Genomic DNA, 22,782 nt, shown 5'->3' on the forward strand with positions numbered 1-22,782 from the left:
GTGTATATACAAACCTGTACAATAATGATCAAAGCGCTGAAGGCACTGAAGTTGTTCGCTATTGCATTATCTTAGTCGTTACTCTTTTTATTTAAATTATGTTATAGCTTTTTAAATCGCAAGTTTGAAATGAACACAACCCGTGGAATGACGTTATAAACGTTGAAATACACGTACATGCAGCGTTACGGTGTTGAAAGCTGCAGAAAATATATATTCTCGCGGAACGACATCTCAAAATATTGGTGCCTCGGCAATGCACATGCTAATCTGGGACGACAATATGCGCGCATTCATTAAACCCCTTTTTCACAGAGCACGGTCCGTATATGTTTTTAAAAGGAATAATATAGGTGCAATTCGATTGTATGCAGGGCAATTCCATTAACTAATTGTTCTTCTTCATACTTTTTAGTTGTTAGCTTGCGAGCAACTAAGGTTAATACCACGCGTTTCAAGCCAGTTTTTTTAGCTACGATAAACCTGATGACTGTCGCATCCGCGCCGCCGAGAAAGATTTGTATAATTTATGCAAGAAGTTGAAGTTCTTCAAATATATTCATTCGCACATGGAAACATAATTTGAATATCATGTTAAATGGAATAAATTTGAACGGAGCGTCTATAGAATCAATAAACAATGCTTGAATTATAAAACATGTCGCGGAAGAGAATCGTTATGAATGATTAAAATAGTCCACTATTTGCTGCGTCTTCATCACGTGGTATTTTTGCTCAGCACAGATCATTCTTAATCTGAGGCTATTAACAGATGCGGGGAAATAAAACTACTGCTTATCAACAAGTAAAGTGGGATATCGAGAGTCTAATATAACGCGTCTGTTGCGTAACCAATTTATAAAACATTGAAGATAAGTTCTATAGCCAACAACAAAAATGCTTTATAATTTTCTCTCCTTTTCTCGATAAAAGGCTTCCAGTTCTGCCCGCAATTTGATCTGATGTAAGTATTAAGTCTGCTGTTGTCATGTAACAATATATTTTGCCAATAACAGTTTGTAGACTGGCTTTCATAAAAACATCATAAACTTCGTATTAGCCAAGTTAATGTGGTGATTTATTCTTCTTATCTGCAACACGTATAAATTGTCTCAAATAGTCTTGGAAACAAATGTTGCTATGTTTATGGAATAATTATATTGAATAATCAATTATCATCAAATTACCTAATTAAATTACATTCCATCCTATTTTAGTGTAATGGTTGCATTTTGCAGACAGCTGTACGATTGCATATGCATTGTGTCACAGATGGACATGTTTAACATACTATTTTTCATTTATTTTGGTCGTTTTAACGTCGTTCACAAACAAGGAACGTCGGAACTTGTTGGAACGACAAAACTTACTTGTGGGAACAAGAAAATTATTATTGGGAGCGAAAAGGAAACCGTGGACATGACTTGTGCGATTCGTGAGAACGACATAACTAACTCGAAGGAACGAGTAAGTTACTAGTTAATAAAAGGTTGACACGACATAATCGACTAGAAATGGCGCGGTAGAGGCCGACGCGTATCCCCACATCGCATATTTGACCCAGGGGCGCCACAGGGTTGGTAATGGGGCCAAGCATAGTTGAGATTGACCGTATTGTCATAAGAGATGTTCAGTATCAATTTGAGGTAACTCGGTGTAGAAATGAAGAAGTTAATGTAAAATAACCTAAAAAATGAGTAAAAATCTCTGAATCGGCCACCCCAACCCCCATTACTTTTGACCCAATGATCATATCAAAATTTCAAATAGTGCACTGTCGCACATTTGCTCATAGCTACTATGTGTGTAAGTTGCCAGGTTATAATGCTAATAGTGTAGGAGGAGATAGTAGCCAGGACGGACAGACGTCGGAGTTAACCACATAATAGATTTTGAAATCTTAACGCGGACCCTAAGTTCCAGGTCAAGGTCAAGGTAACAGGGGTAAAATTGTATGTGCAGGGAAAGGTCTTGTCCAGATACACATGCGTACCGAATATTAAAGCAATTTCTGAAGGGACACATATGTTATGAGCTTTTTTGAATCACGGTCGCAGATTTCGAAACCTGAACGCAAACCCCAAGTTCAAAAATTTCTTTCGCATGGAAAAGTGTTCTCCAGATACACATGCGTACCAAATATGAAAGCAATATCTGAAGGGACACAGTAGTTATGAGCCTTTTCCGAATCGCGATCGCAGATTTTGAAACCTGAAAGCTGACCTCAATTTCAAGGTCAATGTCACAGGGGTAAAAAGTTCTATGCACATGGAAAGGTGTTGTCCAGATACAAATGCATACCAAATATGAAAGCAATATCTGAAGGGACACAGTAGTTTTGAGCCTTTTTCGAATCGCGGTCGCAGAATTTGAAACCTGAAAGTTGACCTCAAGTTCAAGGTCAAGGTCACAGGGGTAAAAAATTGTATTCGTATGAAAAAGTCTTGTCTAGATACACATGCATACCAAATATGAAATCAATATCTTAATGGACAAAGTAGGTATGAGCCTTGTTCGAAGCGGGGTCGCAGGAAAATCGCCCCACCCCAACCCCCATAATTTTTGACCTAGGGGTCAGATCAAAATTACGTTGCCCTAACAGTCGCACATATTCCCATAGCTACCACATGTGTAAGTTTCAAGGTTCTAGTGCTAATAGTGTAGGAGGAGCAGGTGGCCAGGACGGACGGAAGGCGGAGATAACCACAATAGTCCCACTTTTTCTCCGAAAAGCGTGGGGATGACAATCAATGTAAAATTTGTTTCACACATGTTTCAAAACGATTAGCAAATGGCATTCTATTTCATTATTGGACATTTTAATTATGACAGATGTGCGCTTTTGCATGTGCTTCTTAAGCTGTATGAAATCTGAATGTTTTTTTTCCGTTTAGTTATTAAGTTTGTTATTTCGTTCCAACGAGTAATTATATAGTTAACACGAGTTTGATAGGTCTTCCCACGACTTAGTTATTCATTCTTACGATTTACTCAGTCTTTCACCGTGAGGACGAGGTTTTCAGTCCTGGAAACGCCATTATTATAAAAAGCAAGTCAAACTAAAACATGGAAACACAGCCATCACCAATACAAACAGCCATCACCAATACAAACAACATGTGATGGCTTAGAAACATAATTGTGTGTTAATGCTTGTCTAGTTGGAATATTTTCCTTTTTTTAAAATTAAATCACGATAGTCTGCTAGCCAGCTTACACCTTTTCAGGTTTATTGGTTAATCAGTACTAAGGGCATTTACTTATGTCAGTTATTGACAACTGCCCTACTTTAACCAGAGCAAAGATCTATCAAGAAACATATGAACTTATAGATTTTTGACCAGAGCTAGGGACATTTGATTTCATTAATACCATCACACACACAATATTTATGAGAGAACTTCTTTTAATAACGCGACCATATGCATGTAAGTGTATAATATAATTTAACACAAAAGCATACAAATGCCTTGACATAATACAGCTCCAATCAATGTTATGTAGGAAACCGCATTTCTATATAGATGCGTTTTAATAGAGTCGGTATAAACTTGGTGCACCGTTTTTGTTTCAAAGTGCATACAAAGCAAATACACATAGAAAACGTGCGCACACAATAAAACCTTGATGGACTTCTTCTTGATAGCCTCGATAACTGACATATGTCCGTACCGTTCAGCATCACATACCAGCACGCGTTAAACATTCCTGGGGCCATGTTGTCAAGTGCACTTGCTCTCTTAACCAATACGATTGCAGCAAACGGCGACAACCAATCAGATTCCGCATAGTGAGTTAACTAGGCACAACCTTGGACTGGACGAACGCGTATGAATGAGTTTGCTTAAAATAGGCCGCGGGTGACGTTAATTGAATTACTAACGTCAACGCGATCGAAAATCCCCTTCAGTTTTGCTATTAAATACGTTGTAAGATTAGAATTACTTTACGCAAAGGCGTCACCATACTAGACAAAAACTTGATTTTTATTTGACAATCATGCATGCGCAAAACGATTGTCCTAATGCCGCTGATTAATAACTCTTGCAGGACAGTTAATGTTGATTGTTTGACAATACTAAATATAGGTCTGATGAATAAGATGATCAGAATTGACTAAACTTCAGGATATATCAAAGGGACTTGATCACAGTTCTGCAAAAAGATAATTAAAAATTAATTGATTCAAAAACGCATGCATGCAATATATTCAAACAAGCAACATAGCACTCCTTAAAAAATATTAACAATATATTTTAGGTAATGATACTTATCAATCGAAATCAGAAAAAAATCAAGGATTCAAACCATGTAACATGCACATTTAACAGGCATATTTAAGCTCAAATGAGCACAAAGCGATTTTTATATACCATGTTGTCCGTCGTCCGTCAGTGCGTGCGTGTGTCAATCCGTCAGTTAACTCTTTCTTTTAACGACTTCTTCTCCTGGATCGATGAGCATACTTTAATGTACCATCACAGGAATGATGACCCTCTGTCAAAGTTGTTCAAATGGTTTAGGTCCATCCTATGTGTAGGTCAACGGAGCTAAACATAGATGTAAACATAATAACTTTGAAAATCGCTTTCTCTGAAATCACAAAGGTCACTTTGTGTTTAAAATCGTTTTTGGTAATCTACACATTTGTACAAATTATGGATCTGATGTGCAAAACTGAGATGCCACGCCCCAGGGATCACATTATTATTATAGATATGTATAAAAACAATCACATAAACAAATCAAATGAAACCACAAGTGTTAGGGTTATCATATTTGCTGTGTCTGGTCCTCTATAATCCAGATCATTACAATCCAGAGCCTTGATATTAGGTATGCATAATTGTATGATGGTCGTCAAAAAAGTTTTTTTTTAAACTGGCAACACACAAGGGTCACGTGATTTATATAGACTTATATAGTCAATAACTCCTCAAATTTTCTCTGAATCCAATAGGATCAGAGGTTATATATTTGTTGTTCCATATCGTATGGTGGTCATATACCATTTTTGTTTAAATCAAGCCTCTTGTAAGATTCATTTCCCTGCCCTAGTAGATACTTGTTTTCCTTATATGAATATAGTGAGAACTTTACAAATCGTTGCTCTCTGAAATCGATTAGCCCCGCGGTTTGTTATTTAGCATGTTATTTCTTTTACTGGGGCTCTGCTAAGTTTTTTTCAAACCATACCCCTGGTGTCACAACTTGACAAACCCCACTGGTCAAATTGTTTATAAAGATTAAGTTAAACTTCAAAACTCTTTTCCGAAGCCGATTGGGTAACGTGTTACATATTTGGTGTTTCAAAAATCATAGTTTACTCTTCTAAGTTTGTTCAAATCATGTGCTTGGGGTCAAGACTAACCATGTCAGAAGTCAATTGATTTGTAAAGATAAAGAAACAATGTTATAATCTACTAAGGTTCTTCAAATAATGCCCCTGGGTCAAAATTGGTCTCACTCTATGGATTTACTTGGGTCAAAAAATGTTTGTAGTACAAACTTTCAGATAACATTAAGTCTGCATCGTACAGAGTAAATTCTTGATACAAACTATAGTTACACAAACACAAATCTACACATTACAGGATAGTACCAGCATGCCTCAAGGGACCGACGTACTGTATTTAGGCCCTATGCTTTATTTTGTCGTTTTCATTTTCATCATAATTATTTAACAGTATTCCAAATATAACAGTTTCATAAGTAATTAAATTAACTGACATACATTGTATTATCAAAAGTACGAAAATCGGTGAATAAGTCCCCTTAATACAAAACTTGGATAATTGTGCCGATAATTGGAGACTCCCTCGAGAGATAATTGTGTAGGGTTACGGTGTCTAACTTCTTTCCGACCTCTAGCTACAACAGTGCTATTCAAATCAAGTACGACAAATTGTTAAAATTAGATACATACCTTCGATTACGCGATGCGACGCCCGCAAGATAAATGTTTAGTACAACACCGTATGACACAACCGGATTTTGCAATTACAAAGTCCGGAAAATAAATCCCAAATTAGACTGACCCCCCCCCCCCCCATGTGCTGACAGCAGTTGGAAGGTAAGGTTTACCATTTTGCAAAAGTATATTTACGGCCGCTTATCTACGATATCTGTCTTAATACATTGTGTTGTTATGTTCATAGTTGATTTTTTGCCCAACGCTATTTCTTGAAACTCTCAAGTATCGAAACTGGCGCCTCAAACTCTTTCACTTGACTAAAATCTCCGACCACACACCAATTTTAACCCTCTTATTGTAGCTATAATACAACATTTTATTTTCTTACGACTGTTTAACATATTGTGGGAATATATACGTGGTCATGACTTTTCATATGCTATCAATAGATGTGTGTATGCATAACTGACACAAAACGACATGTTTTACTTGAAAACAACAACAGTAGAACATGAATACTAACAGTCAGCACAGAATTGAGATTTAATAACTGCAATTCAACTTATAGGCAGTAAGACATATTTCCGCAGTTATAAATTTAACACGAAATGTCATTCTGCCAATCTGCAGTGCCGTGATAAAGTATCTACATTTGATGCGGAAGTTGGTCCCTAAAAGGAACGGCAAAAGGGTCCACGCGCTCGAACGGCGGAATGCCCTCTAAGGAGCTGGCTCCTGCGGGGATGTTGGGAAGGTAGGATGCCCAGTGGAACGTCTGCGCGTCCCGGATACAGTACTGGATGCGCAGTCGGCCCGGATGTTCCGTGTAGTAGAGGAGGTAGAAGTTACACATCTCGTCTTCGTGCGTAGGGCTGCGTAGGAATGAAGAAATAACAAAGAGTTAAGACAACGTGTGTGTGTCAAAGGTTATAGGGTGCTTCCAGTCCTTAGGCTGCTTTATCTGAGGACCGTAATAGCGGCCCATTACTGTTTCCTAAATGACTATCTACCGGGGTATACTCAATTTAGTTGAGGCAAGTTTAGAATGATAGAATGTGCAGTCTTCCGGCCAGGCCTTAGTCTTGAATACATAATGCAAATATACAATGCAACTACAAGTCAACATGTTGTGCCATAAGGCGGAAAATCAATTTATTATATAACATTTAAATAGACGTATATGAACTTAACATGCCCGAGACCATTACAGAGGTAACCCATTCTTTGCCTATATGATTATACGACATATGTTTAATGTCTTATTTGAAGCTTATTCACAGGGATGCAATGTAATGATACATGTACGTTATTATAAAATATAGCTTTAAACCATATTGGTTATCATAAGTTATTCTAAATCTAATTTGCATATTCTTTCTTTATCTTAATTACTTGAAGCAAAATGTCAGTCACGTTTCAAGCGTTTTTGTTGATGTTTTTCCTTGTTATTCCTATTCATTAACCCTTACAGCCTATGAAAATGGTAGGAAATTCACACGCACATAACGTCAAATACATTTGGCGTACATTATACGACTTTTCATGATTCGGAAATCATTGAACACTCTATTTAGCACACGCGCTCACATCTGTCAAGACCAGCCTTTGTATAAGACCCATTTTCGCATGACGCCGCTCATATACGTAATATGCATTCGGGTTGAATAGTGTTCCAAACTTTTTGTGATCACGCACAGATGTTATTAGATTGTTAGTAATAATTCTATTAAACCGAGGTATACACTTATAAGTATTGTTGCACAGCGTCTGCGTTAACATATTATTATAAAATATGCAAAACCAAGAGAGCAATTTCTTTCAAATAACTGCGTCATGGTTTAAAGAAAAAATGTGGCAAATGATGGCTCCCACATTGTGTCGTATTATTTCCCGGTAATGTTCAACAATTGTTACTTTTATTGTCATTAAGGTGACGAGGAGAAATGTTGGCTGCAAACAATGGAAACTATTGTCATAATCAGACGTTAAAACTTCATATAAAAGTACCGATTGTAGTTCATAGCTCTAATAAAAAAGAGGGCCAGAGGCCCACGGTCGCTCGCCTAAGACTTCAAGGAACTGAATTGCTCTCAGCAACTTTTGATATGTTGCTGAAACAATTTTCAAACTTGGCAAAAATATCAACTAGAGAGTTAACATAGTTTCACTTTAGGCCATTTAGCAAAAAAATCCCCATCCCCCAGGCGTCCATGCTTTTCAACGGACGGGAACCAAATTCAAACTCAGCCAAGATATCTTAAGAAAAAAAGTTCTGACAAAGTTTCATAATGATTAAAATGTAAATTTTAGAGAGTTATTAATATTTTACTAAAGCCATATAAGGAAAAATGCCCCCCCCCCCCCACCCTTGTGGAGCTCAGCCGAGTTGTTATTACACAAAGTGTTCTGACCAAGTTTCGTAATGCTTTGTCCATAAATGTGACATCTGAAGAGTTTACAATATTTTACTATAGCCATATTAGGAAAAAATGCCCCGTCCCCCTGGCGACCATGCTTTTCAACGGACGGAAACCATTTCGTCTGACCAAGTTTCACAAAGATTGGACTAAAAATGTGACTTCAAGAGTGCTAACAAGGTCTTAATATAGCCATATAAGGAAAAATGCCACGCCCCCTTGCGGCCACATTTTTCGTTGAAACATATTGTTTAACTCAGCTGTGCTATCTTTAGGACAAATACTCTGAACAAGTTTCATAAAGATTGGACCAAAAATGTGACTTTTACAGATTTAACAAGGTTTTACTAAAACCATATAAGGAAAAATGACCCGCTCAAGGCGGCAATGTTTGTGTTTTTTTAATAAACCGCAATTATTTTAAAACTCATCAAAGATATAATTTGAACAAATGTTCCGACCAATTATTATAAAGATCGGGCTATAAGTTTGACGTTAAGATAGTTTACAAGGTTTTACTTTAGCCATCTAAGGAAAAATACCCCGCTCACAGGCGGCCATGTTTTCCAAAAGACCGGAACCATCTTCGAACTTATCCAAGATAGCTATAGACCGAATTTTACTTATAGAGTGTTAACAAGGTTTTATCTTAGCCATATAAGGAAAAATACCCCACCTCTGGCGACCATGTTTTTCGTCCAACCGAAACCATTTTCGAACCTTTTAAAGATATAATTGAGGCAAATCTTCTGAACAAGTTTCATGAAGATCGGACAATAAAATGCCTTTAGAGAGTTAACAAGGCAAATTTTGACGACTCACGAAAGACGACGCACGACGGACAAAAGGCGATCACAAAAGCTCAACATGAGCACCGTGTGCTCAGGTGAGCTAAAATCAACATAGAAACTTGCATTACAACGCCGCTTAATATGCACGTGGTCGCATAAACATGCATGCAGCGTTGTTCCTTATTAAAAAGAAGCAGTTGTGGATAACGCAACATTAACATTCATTAAACATAAACAAACGAAAATGAAAACTGTATATTATTTTTATGTTAAAATAAGCGAGATACATGTTACGCAACTGACTTTGAAAAAAATAGTTAAATACTGTCCATTTATTTGCAATCATCAACCGAAATTGGTACATTAAAAAAGCGCCTGTTACGTTTCTCATCGATAATTTGTGAAATACCCATACTACTCATACTTCAAATAATTTAAGAAGTTTCTAACACCAAAATTGTTGAAGCGCGTAATATATTTTGCTTCCAGGAGTCAGAGCCCCTTTACAACCTTTCATTATTACCCTATGCGAGTCAGAGAAGTCCTTTGGCTGCTCATTGTGCACCGAGAAGCCTGTTGTATAACAACACAAACAAAATAAATCAACAAATAAAAAAATAAAATAAAAAATAACTTTACTAATCGAATCAGTTCGCATTTTGAAGGTAACAAAGGGAGGCAATAATTTTACAACAAGAATCGCGAACATCAAAGTTAATCCCCGTTATATGTCTAAACAACCAAAGGCACTCGGCATTAGCTACTACCCCCCCCCCCCCCCCAGCTGCTACCCCCCCTCCCAAACTCTCAAAATTGTCCATTAGTAATAAAAAATAACATGACAAAAAGTTTGTCGAAATATTTGTTTTACTTATATATATATATATATATATATATATATATATAAGTAAAAAATAAAAAGTTTTTCGACGAACTTTTTTGTCATGTTATTTTGTTATTACTTATGGACAATTTTGAGAGTTTGGGAGGGGGTAGCAGCTGGGGGGGGGGAGGGGGGTAGTAGCTAATGCCGAGTGCCTGTGTAAACAACAACATCTTACTTCTGTATTCTAAGTGAAATAAAATGATAACAAAAAATAGTGCATACCAGAATATCACCAGGTTTAATCTCCAGGCCAGGATTGGTAGCATTGTAGAATGTCTGCATAACAAAATAAAATGTGCCACGCTTTGGGAAAAAAGGCCTTAATGCATGTGCCTAAAGTGTCGTCGCATATTAGCCTGTCCACTCCGCACATGCCATCCAGGGACGACTCTTTCATATTTTATTGAATTTTCCGCTTTCGTTTAAAGAAAGCTTCATCTTAACGAAAATACAATCTAGTTGGAAGTGTCACCGCCGATTACCGGTAATCTAGTCAAAATACAATCTAGTTGGAAGTGTCACCGCCGATTACCGGTAATCTAGTCAAAATACAATCTAGTTGGAAGTGTCACCGCCTATTACCGGTAATCTAGTGAAAATTCAATCCAGTTGGAAGTGTCACCGCCGATTACCGGTAATCTAGTCAAAATACAATCTAGTTGGAAGTGTCACCGCCGATTACCGGTAATCTAGTCAAAATACAATCTAGTTGGAAGTGTCACCGCCGATTACCGGTAATCTAGTCAAAATACAATCTAGTTGGAAGTGTCACCGCCGATTACCGGTAATCTAGTCAAAATACAATCTAGTTGGAAGTGTCACCGCCGATTACCGGTAATCTAGTCAAAATACAATCTAGTTGGAAGTGTCACCGCCGATTACCGGTAATCTAGTCAAAATACAATCTAGTTGGAAGTGTCACCGCCGATTACCGGTAATCTAGTTGGAAGTGTCACCGCCGATTTCCGGTAATCTGGTTGGAAGTGTCACCGCCGATTACCGGTAATCTAGTTGGAAGTGTCACCGCCGATTACCGGTAATCTAGTTGGAAGTGTCACCGCCGATTACCGGTAATCTAGGCGGAAAATTTATTTCCTGATAAGTCTCTGCGGACTGCGCTGGCCAATCCGGGACGACACTTTATGCACATGCATTCAGTCAGGTTTACTCAGTGCGAGATTCATATTCAGAACTCTTTTGATAGAAGTTTTGTGTTCATAAACACAAAGCGGGTATTTGCAAAAAAAAAATGTATGGTATGAAATATATGTATGTAATACTTTACAAAGAGATCTGCATGAATATGAAAATCACAATCAAATCACGAATAAAGTACATGTAGTATCGAATGGTGGTACATCACAGATACGCTGATGGCTATGCTGGTGTTGATGGATAGTCGACGACTAGACGGTATACCAAATGTAGTCGTTTGAAGAACGCACGGGTAAAGGGGTTTTAATGACTTTCCATTAAATACGTAGTAGACAACGTAGGAAGTAAAATGGGTCTAAACACAGAAGGGCCTACGAATGGACGAACGAACTGAACCTTCTTCTTTGTTGACAGCGGCTATATTTACATAGGTTATATATCGTACGGTATAAATGCAGAAATCTCATATATAAAACAGGTTGCGTCAAACATATCACCGATTTACATGTTTTGTTTTAAGTTACAGTTCACTCAAAGGCTTCTTTTATGCAGCGTTTAATTATTTTTATTTCTAAAGGCTCGTTCGACTCAACACTTTTATCATCGTAATTTATCGAAAAAGTTTAATGTATCAACTTTAAACTGTTGTTTGAGAACATTGTGTATCTACTGGCATTTAAATCATTTATCCATACCCCTTTTGGATCACGTGCGGGTGGGCTTCCTCGTGCTGCATGTGCAGATGGTAGTATGTTAACACTATTTATTTTCTATAGCCAATTCTTAGGATATGTGATCAAAAATTATAAAGGTGTATTACGCAAGTAACCAATTGCACATAAAAAACACGAGGTCCTTCGTCAAAATTACCTCATCCATATAATGATATATTATAACATTGTTTGTGACGGGTTGAACGCGTCTTTTGGCGGAAAGATACGACCTTCAACCCATTGTAGCTAGCATACATGAATTTGAGTGGTCCCGTGGATGAGCGTTTCATCGGCATTTCGCTCATATTAAGAGTTCTCAGTGATATAAATGAGTCAATCATCGAGTTGACATTCATGATTAGCAAACAGAAATGGATACTTTGGCATTGCATGTTCGATTGAGATTAAGTGTTGATGAATTTCACTGAAAGTTAATATTTTTAGATAAAGTCATGTTGTTACTTTTTTTAGATTGATTTCGCTCGTTTGATGAGTACGGTATACATCGATGAGATATATGATTTTTTTGTTCATATTCCAAACCTTGATGGAATCCGATGTTCAATAATTGGGAAATATTGAAAAATGTAAGTTTCGAGTTAAAAGTGCCCTTCATTGTAGTTTTGTGATACATCATTTAAAGAGTTTGAGTATTGACGTTTGGCAAGGGATCTATACCTGTGGTAGCTGCGGTGACATGCGCCCTATCTCTGTCCATACACCGTGTCGAACCCGATACCCGGACGTCACCACACCTGAATCATAAAAGAGAAATAATGCAGGATCTAGCCGGTGCTTATTGATTCTTCTTCATAAAGACCATTTTACCACGCTTATGAGTGACGCTTCGCACACTATTAAATCATTATATTTGCTTTTGTATATGTCGCAGCAATTGCCCCATTTGGTCCTTAAAATGCATTCGTAAGTGTTATATCAAGATACAAACTGAATATATAGCATACATGATTTTGCGCGAGCCTTTTATCAATCGAAATTAATGAATTATGTCTTATTAACGATCTTACGAAATGTGTCTGTTACGACTGTATGGTTTAATTTGAAATTGATGGTGTGATAATTATATTTCTTTCTGTGTCCAGTATAAAGGAACCAAAGAAAATGATTACATATACTGAAATCTAGATGTATATACATAAAACAGTTATGGTTGTCAGGGGCGGTTCCAGGATTTCTGGTTAGGGGGGGGGGGGCGGGATATTGAAAGATTTGCTGGGGATCAAGGGGGCCGCTAAGGCCCCTGGCGGGTGCAGGGCAAAGCTCTGCTAGGGGTTCCAGGGGGCGATGCCCACCGTAAGCTTCACGATTTTAGTGATTTCGAAGGCTCTGACAACCACTTCTCGAGCATGTCACGCCTTATACTTTCATCAAAGTACCTTTTTATAATGCCAAAAAGTGCATAATTTATCGTTTAGGGGGTCCAGGGAGGCGAAGCTCCCCGGAAGCTTCACGATTTTAATGATTTTGAAGGCTTTGACAACCACTTCTCGAGCATGTCACGCCTTATATACTTTCATCAAAGTACCTCTTATAATGCCAAAAAAAGTGCATAGTTTATAGTTTTGGGGGTCGAGGGGGGGGGGGGGGCGAAGCCCCCCGGAAGCTCCACGATTTTAGTGATTTTGAAGGCTTTGACAACCACTTCTCGAGCATGTCTCGCCTTATATACTTTCATCAAAGTACCTTCTTATAATGCCAAAAAATGAATAGTTTATCGTTAAGGGGGGTCTAGAGTGGCGAAGCCTTCGGAAAGCTTCACGATTTTAGTGATTTTGAAGGCTTTGACAACCACTTCTTGAGCATGTCACGCCTAATATACTTTCATCAAAGTACCTTCTTATAATGCCAAAAAGTGCATAGGTTATAGTTTTGGGGGTTCAGGGGGGGGGGGGGGGCGAAACCCCCCGGAAGCTCCACGATTTTAGTGATTTTGAAGGCTTTGACAACCACTTCTCGAGGATGTCACGCCTTATATCCTTTCATCAAAGTACCTTCGTATAATGCCAAAAAATGAATAGTTTATAGTGTAGGGGGTCTAGATGGGCGAAGCCCCCCGAAAGCTTCACGATTTTAGTGATTTTGAAGGCTTTGACAACCCCTTCTCGAGCATGTCACGCCTTATATACTTTCATCAAAGTACCTTCTTATAATGCCAAAAAGTGCATAGTTTATAGTTTTGGGGGTCCAGGGGGGCTCCACGATTTTATTGATTTTGAAGGCTTTGACAAGTTTATATAGGTGATTTAGATCTAGTTAAGTGTAAAACATCAAATGAATTTACTTTACTTTGGAGATTTTAGGGGGGCGTAGGCCGCGTCCGCCCCCCCCCCCCCCCCTGGATCCGCCTATGGTTGTTCCTAAACTGTTTCCAAATCCATACGATGTAAAACAAAACGGATTTTCCGGACCGATGAGTACAATACAAAGCAGGTGTAACAATGAACTCGTTGACATACCCAGAGAGTGTGAGTGGGTCCTATAGGCCAGGGCATGGATGGAGTAGTTACGGCCGAACTCACAGGCGCTCTCAAGGTGGTACTCTGCAATCAACAGAGATGATTTATTCCCTATCAATATGCACATGTACACACATGGTTTGTGCAAATTCAAACCATCATTAAATTTATAAAAATAGCCCAGTCACAATTAAATATTATTTGCGATAAGTCAATAAAGATAATACCGGTATTCCGATATAGCATTTATGGATGCTAAAATGATTCTAACGATCATTTAGGCATACATCAGTTTTAGGCATAAACGTTGACCGTTATCTGTTAAATGGTGTCCAGATACTGGTTGTTAAGCGGATTTATTTACATGCACATCACGTGTATGACATGAATATTACATACAAACTTGCCTGCAAATCCAGATTATTTCATGAATGTCAATAACCAAAGCATGCACCTGACCAAATGTCAATTTTATTATTATAACAAAATCGTTCACATATTTCTGCCATTCTCACCCTGTGTCATCGCAGGTATATAACCGTGGGTGTACAGCACGTAATAGCCGGCCTGGTACCGCTGTCTTGAATTAGAGTGAACATCTTCACATAAACTGTTTATGGACAATGAAAATATATGTGAATGGCGTTAAGTTGCAAATTATGTTGTTTTAACGTTTTCGTTTAGTTGCTTATTCAACATGAAGGAAATTGAAATTGCTGTTTCTTCTCATTAAACAACACGTTCAAGTACATTATATACAGTAAAAAAGTAGCTATGTGTTGACCGCCCTTCAAGTGGGTCAGCAAATATTTTAACCATGAACATTTCGTTTATTCATATTTCCTTGAAAGTCAAGAGGGACTACACTATTTCTATAGACATGTACGCTGACGTACTTCTTTGCTACTAGCCTACTAGTATATCATAAGAGTCACGTTCTGTGAAAACTGGGTTTAATGCATGACGTCCGCACATGTTAACTAGGGCGACTCTTTCTGCCTCAACTTCAATTTTGTCTAGAAGAGACTTTCTTTAACCAAAATGTCATTGAAGGGGACAGTATCGTCCATAATATGGGAAGACGTTTAACTAATTTCTGTTAAGCCCAGTTTTCCCACTAAGAGGCTCATAATTCTGCTCAAGGCACCGCGATTGAAATCTCGAACAAGGCAATTTAACTAGCTTAGATGAAACAAGAACAATACAATGACGTGTCGACTGTGGCATAACATACACTTCCTGGTTTGTTTTAAATTATTAAAATTAGTTTGCCTGACGACATCTAGCGTTCGAAGGGTGACAAAAGTACAACGCATACATCAACTTACTTTTCCTTCGATATGTGCAATGTAACTCCTGAGTTATCTGTCTGTTCGGCTGTTTTAGAATGAAAAAGTATAAGAACTAAAATCTTATTCAAGTTACATACATATGATTGGAACTCAACGAAAAAAAAATCATTAAAAAAATGTACATAAATTATTTTAAACAATGCGTTGCGAAACATTAAATGCACATTTTATTTTCTGTATTAATAAACATTGAACTTTCAAAAACATATGCATCGATAATGTCAAAGACAATTTAACTCAGATTCAATGAAAGACACAACTTGCTATCCTTTATTAATGAAATTGCAACTTATTTATTGATCAAAGTACTAAACGCAACGGTCTATGCCATAACTCGCCCAGTTAAAATTATGGAACGGTTACTTAATCGGAGAGATAGTTCATAAATAAAACGCGTGAACGACTAATGTTTGAAATGCCTTGAACTGCGTTATAAGTTTGCTATCAACTTATGGAATACAAGCACATATGCTCTGCACTGCAATCGAACATCATATAAGCTTTGAACAACAAAATATATACGCACGTCTGAACTTTTCTGCGTAGTGCAGCTGGATGACAATGTAGTTGATGTTTGTGTCGCCACCCACCCGGAACCCGGCATCTACACACGTCGCGTTAGCAACGGGTAAAATTATACGACCAAATACACTAGTATAAAGCACGTGTACAGTTGTTTAATTATGTTCTGCATTAATTCGGAATAAAAAGAAAATGATTAGAAGAAAATTAACGTAGAACGTATTGTGCATACTTCTTGAATGGTCGTTTGTGTACATGCTGCCATTCAATATAATTTTTTTGCAAATCAAATTATTTTAGATGACAAATAAATACAATACTTGTTTTATCTTTTATAATTGTTTAAGCTGACTATTGAATCTATTGAAAGTGTTGAATACAAGTTAACCTTAACTATAGCAACATGTTGAGTGCTCGAAGCGTCAGCTTTATTTTGTTATATCATATATTTGAAAAACATTTGTATTGTTTACATTTTCAAGACCTCATGTATTAAAAAGTCGGAATGCAAACCATCGATTATGAATTATTCTAGTGTGTGAAAACAGATGACGCAGTGAGCACCTTTAGGGAACTTCCGTCCCTCGGCGTCCATCGCCCAGGCCCACAGAATCTGTCTCTCACCGTCGGCACACACAGACCTACGGTAGAAATAGCGCAGTGCTTATCATTCTTTTTCCACATTTCATCAAACATTTTTTAACATTATTTAATGGCATACGTCCCACGGCCCAACACTTACATAATTTCTCAATCTCAATAATAATCTCAAACTAAAACTATTAACCAATAAAAAATAGTGTTACATGTTAGTAGTGGGTAAATGCTTTTAATTTACTAACTGTTTAAGATTATCATATTAGGGATTATTTTGTTTTTAAGATTGATTGTAGTCGTGAGGCATGTTCCCCTACTTGTTGGAGCGGTCGTCCATGGCCGCGCACCCCCAGGCCGGCTCCTCGGAGCCAGGCAGACCACACCCGTACACCATCATGTGGTGGGCAACGTGCCTCGAGGCATGGGGCTCGTACTCCACTGAAAACACAGAAACATCTGTCTGGTTGTGTTTGTTAAACTTACAAAATGTAGACTCTTTTTCTTCCATGAACTTCATTTTTACACTTATGTGACAATAATGCGAACGATATTTATGTCTGAGTTATTGTTTTTTTTTGGAATTTATCAGGAGTGAATAAAGCATTCCTTGTTCTACACGTTGTATTTTAGGTCCAAAAAGTAACAGGTCAACAAACCTTAAAATGTGAGACGGCATTTAATTTGTCGAGTGCATGTATGATGAAATGATGCAACCAACATGCATTTTTTTTACCAATACATGTTCGTCCATACTCGTATACCTTTATCAAGATATTTTTCTACACATGCAGCGGTATCATGAATTACATTTTGGTAAAAAATATTGTCAACATCATCATAGATTAAAAGAGAAAAAAATGAAAAACAACCACACAATGGTGTAAGCAATATTTATTATACCGCTGCATCAGGGTACAGGATCACGTGACTTTATGGGGGTTCCCCTTTAAACTTTATTAGCTTTTAACACGACGGTTAGTTGTGCTTCATTTCAAATAACTTGTTTTAACATTTTTTCTTAAAAATTTCAACTAGTGCATAAAGACATGTTTTTATGCTGCTTATGGCAATGTCAAATACATCAGAATTTGTTTATTTGATAAGCATGTGCTCTTGTTCAAAAGTCGATTAATACTACACGGTTATGTTTCACGGAACGTGGAATTTCGTCAACGATTTCAGACGTATTCAAGGATTTATTCTTATACCTTAAGACATCGGCACAATCTGTAAGAAAAACGGTCTTGTATGCACTAAAATGTTTGCAAATGTATTTCAATAACTTGAGATATTTGCAAAAAAATAAACTTTTTTAACGGTGTGATTATATTCTGTACAGCCCATGTGAAAAACTCTGAAAACCCCGTTGATTCTGCAACCTGTGCATGTGAGCTCGATTTCCTCGAGTATAGTGGACTGTGTTTTATTTAACCGTATAGCACAGTGGTTCATACTTTCAAGTGTGAATAACCTAACGTACCTATGTACGCCTCCTCTGGATCTAGTCTCGCCGCGTGGCATATGAGGGCATCAAGCTAGGGAAAACACAAATACTGCAGTATACTTCAATAAACATTGTAAATAATTTATAATTAACATGTACATTAAAGCTCATCGGCTACGAACAGTTAATTCAGGACGTTCCTATATGGATGCTTTCCGGTGCACACGCTTCTCACCGAGGCAAACCTACCACTCCCTGAGTTTGGTTGGTGGTAACAGTACAAGACAGATATTTGGTATCTTCCGGGTACTCCGGTTTCCCTCGACATCATAGGATCACACACAAATTAAACAACCTGCTGTAGAAACTAAATATATTGAAATTAAAGCTATAATAAAACGTTCGTCCCAATTACCCATGCATTTAATTTAATTTTGAAGAATATACATATTATTGAAAGCACACAAGTAGATATGACGTATAAACGTGTTGCAATAACTATTTAGTAGTTAACATGTTATAGTCCGACCTGTGTCATCTGCATACCACCCGTTGTTGAATATGTAGTTAGTATGGGATGTCGTCCATATGTACATTCAAAAAAGGAGCTAGAATCAGTGGCCCAGATAATTATTTGGGAAATAGGGTTTTCACCCTTTGATTTTGAAAAATAGGGTGATTACATTCTTAAAATAGGGTGAACTGAGTTATAAAACGACGGATTAAGTCAGATTGAAAGCGCATGTATGTCGTCGTAAATTATTTGGTCAGACGCTTGATTTTACTATGAAATCTAGTCCGCAGAGCGTTTTATTTACTTTGACTGTTTCTTGCTCCAACATCCAGGTGCTTGCTGAATGAAAGCAACGCCTCGTTACGATAATACTTCAAAAGAGAAAATACCGAACACGAGAAAAGCATTTTCGATCGAAGCCATTGTATTGTACGCATCCCATTTGACGAGTTTGCGTAAAAGTCAAATTGGTTGCGTTTTCAATACGCATGATATTGTATTTCTTTGCGTTTTTGAACATTTTAATAGGGTAAAAGACGCAGATACGCAGCTTATCTGGGGCACTGGCTAGAATAGATCATTGAGGTATCCCAGACATAATAGTTTGTAAAGATGATTTCTTTAATCCGACTTTAATGCATTTTCTGCTGTTTGACACGTAACATGTCTTAAATGTAAGAGCAATTTAAGAGAAATGGAACGTCAGATGTTATGAATGGCTTAGTAAAACCGGTTTTAAAGCTGTGCAGCAAATTATGCATTTCAAATAATGGTTTCATGTGATTCGTAAAGTTCGGTTTTATACCAACTTTTGTTGGTATAAATACAGAACATTGTTACAAAAAAAAGAACATTGTTACCAAATACGTGTATATTGGTGCCCAACTTCAGCTAATTATATTTGGTACAATGTACAAACTGTTAAAATGTTTAATATAATACTATACTTTAAGTGTTTTTAGACACGAAAATTTACACATATAATACTTCCAGTGTGTGGTACATCTGGTTAAAAAGCCTGCACAGATCGACTGTTGGTGCATGTATCGAAATTAATAAAAAAAAGTAAACCAACCTCTTTTGCAACAGCGTCTGGCATTCGAATTGTAAATGTGTACGTTTCGGTCGTATCAACATGGCTGCAGTGAAGTAAGACCAGAATTAAAATGAAAAGTTTACACCCAAAAGAATATTCCTTGTTCATCATTCGAAAAGATATGTATATACATTTATGCGTACTAAATTGTGCTCGGAGATTGTTGTCGTATCTTTGAATACGTCTCGACCTCGTGTGGTTAGATAAGAACCCGAATTGGGCATACGTGCAGATGTGCACATTGTAATAAGTCAAATAAGTCCATTATAGGTGGTCACTACATAAGCCATCGTGACAATCGGGTCATAGTCGCATTTCGTACTTAATAAGTTCTTAAATATATTTTCAACATATAATTTATTTGGGTCATTTGATCCGCCGCAAGTGCACGCACTTGACGATTCATGCTCACAGGGAGAATGTATTAAACACAATTTTCTGCACAAGTGGTTTGAGTCACATGATTTGACATTCAAACTGCCACGCACTTTGTTTATATACTCTGTCCACGTTGATTTTTTTTACATTTTTTAGAAACTAATTTCATCTATGAACATGGAAAAAAAATGCAAATAAAAGGAACTTTGAAGATTGGTATTCCCTTATTTATATTTCTCCTGAAACCTCTCTTTGTATCCATGCTGACGGTACTAGCCATCAATTTACAATCGTGCGTAAAATACAGTATGTTCGTTGTTTACATCTTGTCCTTTGACAGACAAAGATGTAATGAAAAAGCGGTGAAGGCCAAACTGTGCTCGAATGTGGATAGCGTTAGTCTTAAATTAACCAGGCCTTTCTTGTGAATCAATGACTGAGTTGAATAAACATGGGTGTATATTTGTAAATGAAGTGGTAAACAAATGCATATAACTGCACATTACAATCGAAAAACTGGAAACCATTGTACAAATAGAACGGCGTGACTGCAAATCTCTGTCTTTTGGTCGAATGTTCTAAATTTATTTGGGTCGGATGTCCGTGCGGTATGTCTCCTGTATTTCTACAAACCGGTACGTGCCCTCGTGGCTGTTGTCCTGCCTCGAACCATTTTCTACGTGCATTTGGGTTGTCCGTGATTATAATCCTTAGATTTAACCTATTTATATTCGCTCGATTGCATCGAAAGCCTCGTGCTTATTGAGACGCTATCAATCCCGTTTCCTGTGCCAATAAACAGTACTTGGTGTCTTTGAGGAGATCAAAAGAACGCTCCCACAGAGGGGATCGAATCCGTTACCTTCCGGGCATTAGGCGGATACCATATCAATTTCACCACGGCGACCTTAAAGGATATCCTTGTTCAGAGCAAAAATTGTTCAATAACATACATTTAACTGTCGCTTGATTTACATGGCTTACAACGAACAGGAAACATGTTTGTAGTATAATAACTAGCAAAAAGTACAAATGTGATATAATATGACCGTTTTATATGAATGGACATTTGTGTTTCTTACCAAAGAAATCGTTGCGATATTTATATCTCATCATATGTGGATGCAACATTAGCAATTTATTTATAAAAAATGTTTATTTATTATAATTGTTCCGTGTGTATTCAAAGTTTATTTACAGGTCGCATCCGCGTCTTCACGACTGTATATAATTCGGACCTGCCCCTGTGACCTTTCAGGGGAGAATATTTAATTGTGAGCCAAATTAGGTCAGATTTACCACGGCTATCCGGGTAGCAGGTAAATTTTTTGAATGGAATAGATCAGTGCACGATGGCCAATGAGACCTTAATGTGCCCTTTTTTTCTTGTGTGTGTGTGTGTGTGTATGCGTGTGTGTGTGCGCGCGTGTGTGGGTTATGTTGATGATGTTGTGCGAGGTGGTTTTGTATTTGTTTGGCGCGGAAAAGGAGGGGTTTAGTCAAGTTGTTCGTGTCTTAGCGTGTATTCCCATGGGCTCTCTCCGCCGTGCTTTTGGATAGTGTCAGGTGTTTAATGGTGTTGCAAGGGTCAGTCTAGTTTTTGAAAGATCGTTTAGTTGAATATAGTAGAAAAGGGGATTATAATTGTTCCGCTGTACGTTAGGCTTTTTATGTGTGACATCAGTGATCTACCTGACCGCGTTCAAGTCAATGATGAATGTCTAAAATTTGACCAGTTAACAACTTGTGAAGATATGTTATCATTGTTTTCAGTGGTAAATAATAGCACAAAGCTGCCTTTTTTAAAAGATTTATTTATAATACCATACCCAACTATCATGCAGATCCGCGGCGCCTATGGATCACAATCGATGATAATATTTAGCATTTAGTATTGGGAATATATTTAGCATTGAGTTAAATGGGGAATTTTTTTAACGTTTTTTTCAAACATTCATATTTTTTGTTAAAACTTTTAATTTCTCCGAAGGGAGATAAATCGTTATTTTTATCCCCAAACTGACTTTGTTCATGTGCGGTATTTTGTTCATAATTTGGATAATATATTTAAAGGTTTGGAAATCAGATTACTATTGCAAATGTTTAATTTTTGAGCGGCATGTTTGTTTAATAACTTTTTTATAAATAGGCTTTGTATCATGACATTGAGACCAGTTCCGTCATCGACAATAAAACAGACAAACGTTTTGCGAAGTTTTAATTGGTTTAAGTAACCAAAGATTTGTTCATGTATTTCTTCAACGAATGCATTTAAAATGTCGACGTTCAACAAAGAGACACAATGATAGCTATTTGAAATAAGCACGATTTATTCATGAACACAACCACTTCCGTGAACAACATTTAAAAAATATATTTAAATATAATTTTGATAACTTAAAACACTTTATGTATAAATAATAATTATGGTTAAAATATAAACCCATCATCTTCATCGCCAGCGAATATGGAATTTCGACATTGCACACATTATTGAGAACCCTGATCAACATGAACAAGTAAGAC

At 37.2% G+C, this 22,782-nt stretch overlaps 1 protein-coding gene across 1 annotated transcript in view; it reads right to left on the reverse strand.

Annotated features, from left to right (window-relative positions):
• Positions 1 to 6,443: 6,443 nt before the first annotated feature.
• Positions 6,444 to 22,782, reverse strand: part of LOC127878528 (uncharacterized) — a 33,014-nt gene continuing 16,675 nt past the window's right edge. The window contains exons 14-25 of the mRNA XM_052425060.1: positions 19,858 to 20,121; positions 18,305 to 18,359; positions 17,142 to 17,262; positions 16,792 to 16,868; positions 16,232 to 16,309; positions 15,682 to 15,730; positions 14,869 to 14,933; positions 14,354 to 14,437; positions 12,555 to 12,631; positions 10,231 to 10,284; positions 9,646 to 9,695; positions 6,444 to 6,786 (exon numbers count right to left, since the gene is read on the reverse strand). Coding sequence (XP_052281020.1) covers positions 6,561 to 6,786; positions 9,646 to 9,695; positions 10,231 to 10,284; positions 12,555 to 12,631; positions 14,354 to 14,437; positions 14,869 to 14,933; positions 15,682 to 15,730; positions 16,232 to 16,309; positions 16,792 to 16,868; positions 17,142 to 17,262; positions 18,305 to 18,359; positions 19,858 to 20,121 — 1,200 coding nt within the window. The 3' untranslated portion in view covers positions 6,444 to 6,560. The remainder of the gene's footprint in view (positions 6,787 to 9,645; positions 9,696 to 10,230; positions 10,285 to 12,554; positions 12,632 to 14,353; positions 14,438 to 14,868; positions 14,934 to 15,681; positions 15,731 to 16,231; positions 16,310 to 16,791; positions 16,869 to 17,141; positions 17,263 to 18,304; positions 18,360 to 19,857; positions 20,122 to 22,782) is intronic.

The sequence above is a fragment of the Dreissena polymorpha genome, chromosome 4 (genome assembly GCF_020536995.1).
Source record: "Dreissena polymorpha isolate Duluth1 chromosome 4, UMN_Dpol_1.0, whole genome shotgun sequence".
NCBI classification, from domain to species: Eukaryota; Metazoa; Mollusca; class Bivalvia; order Myida; family Dreissenidae; genus Dreissena; species Dreissena polymorpha.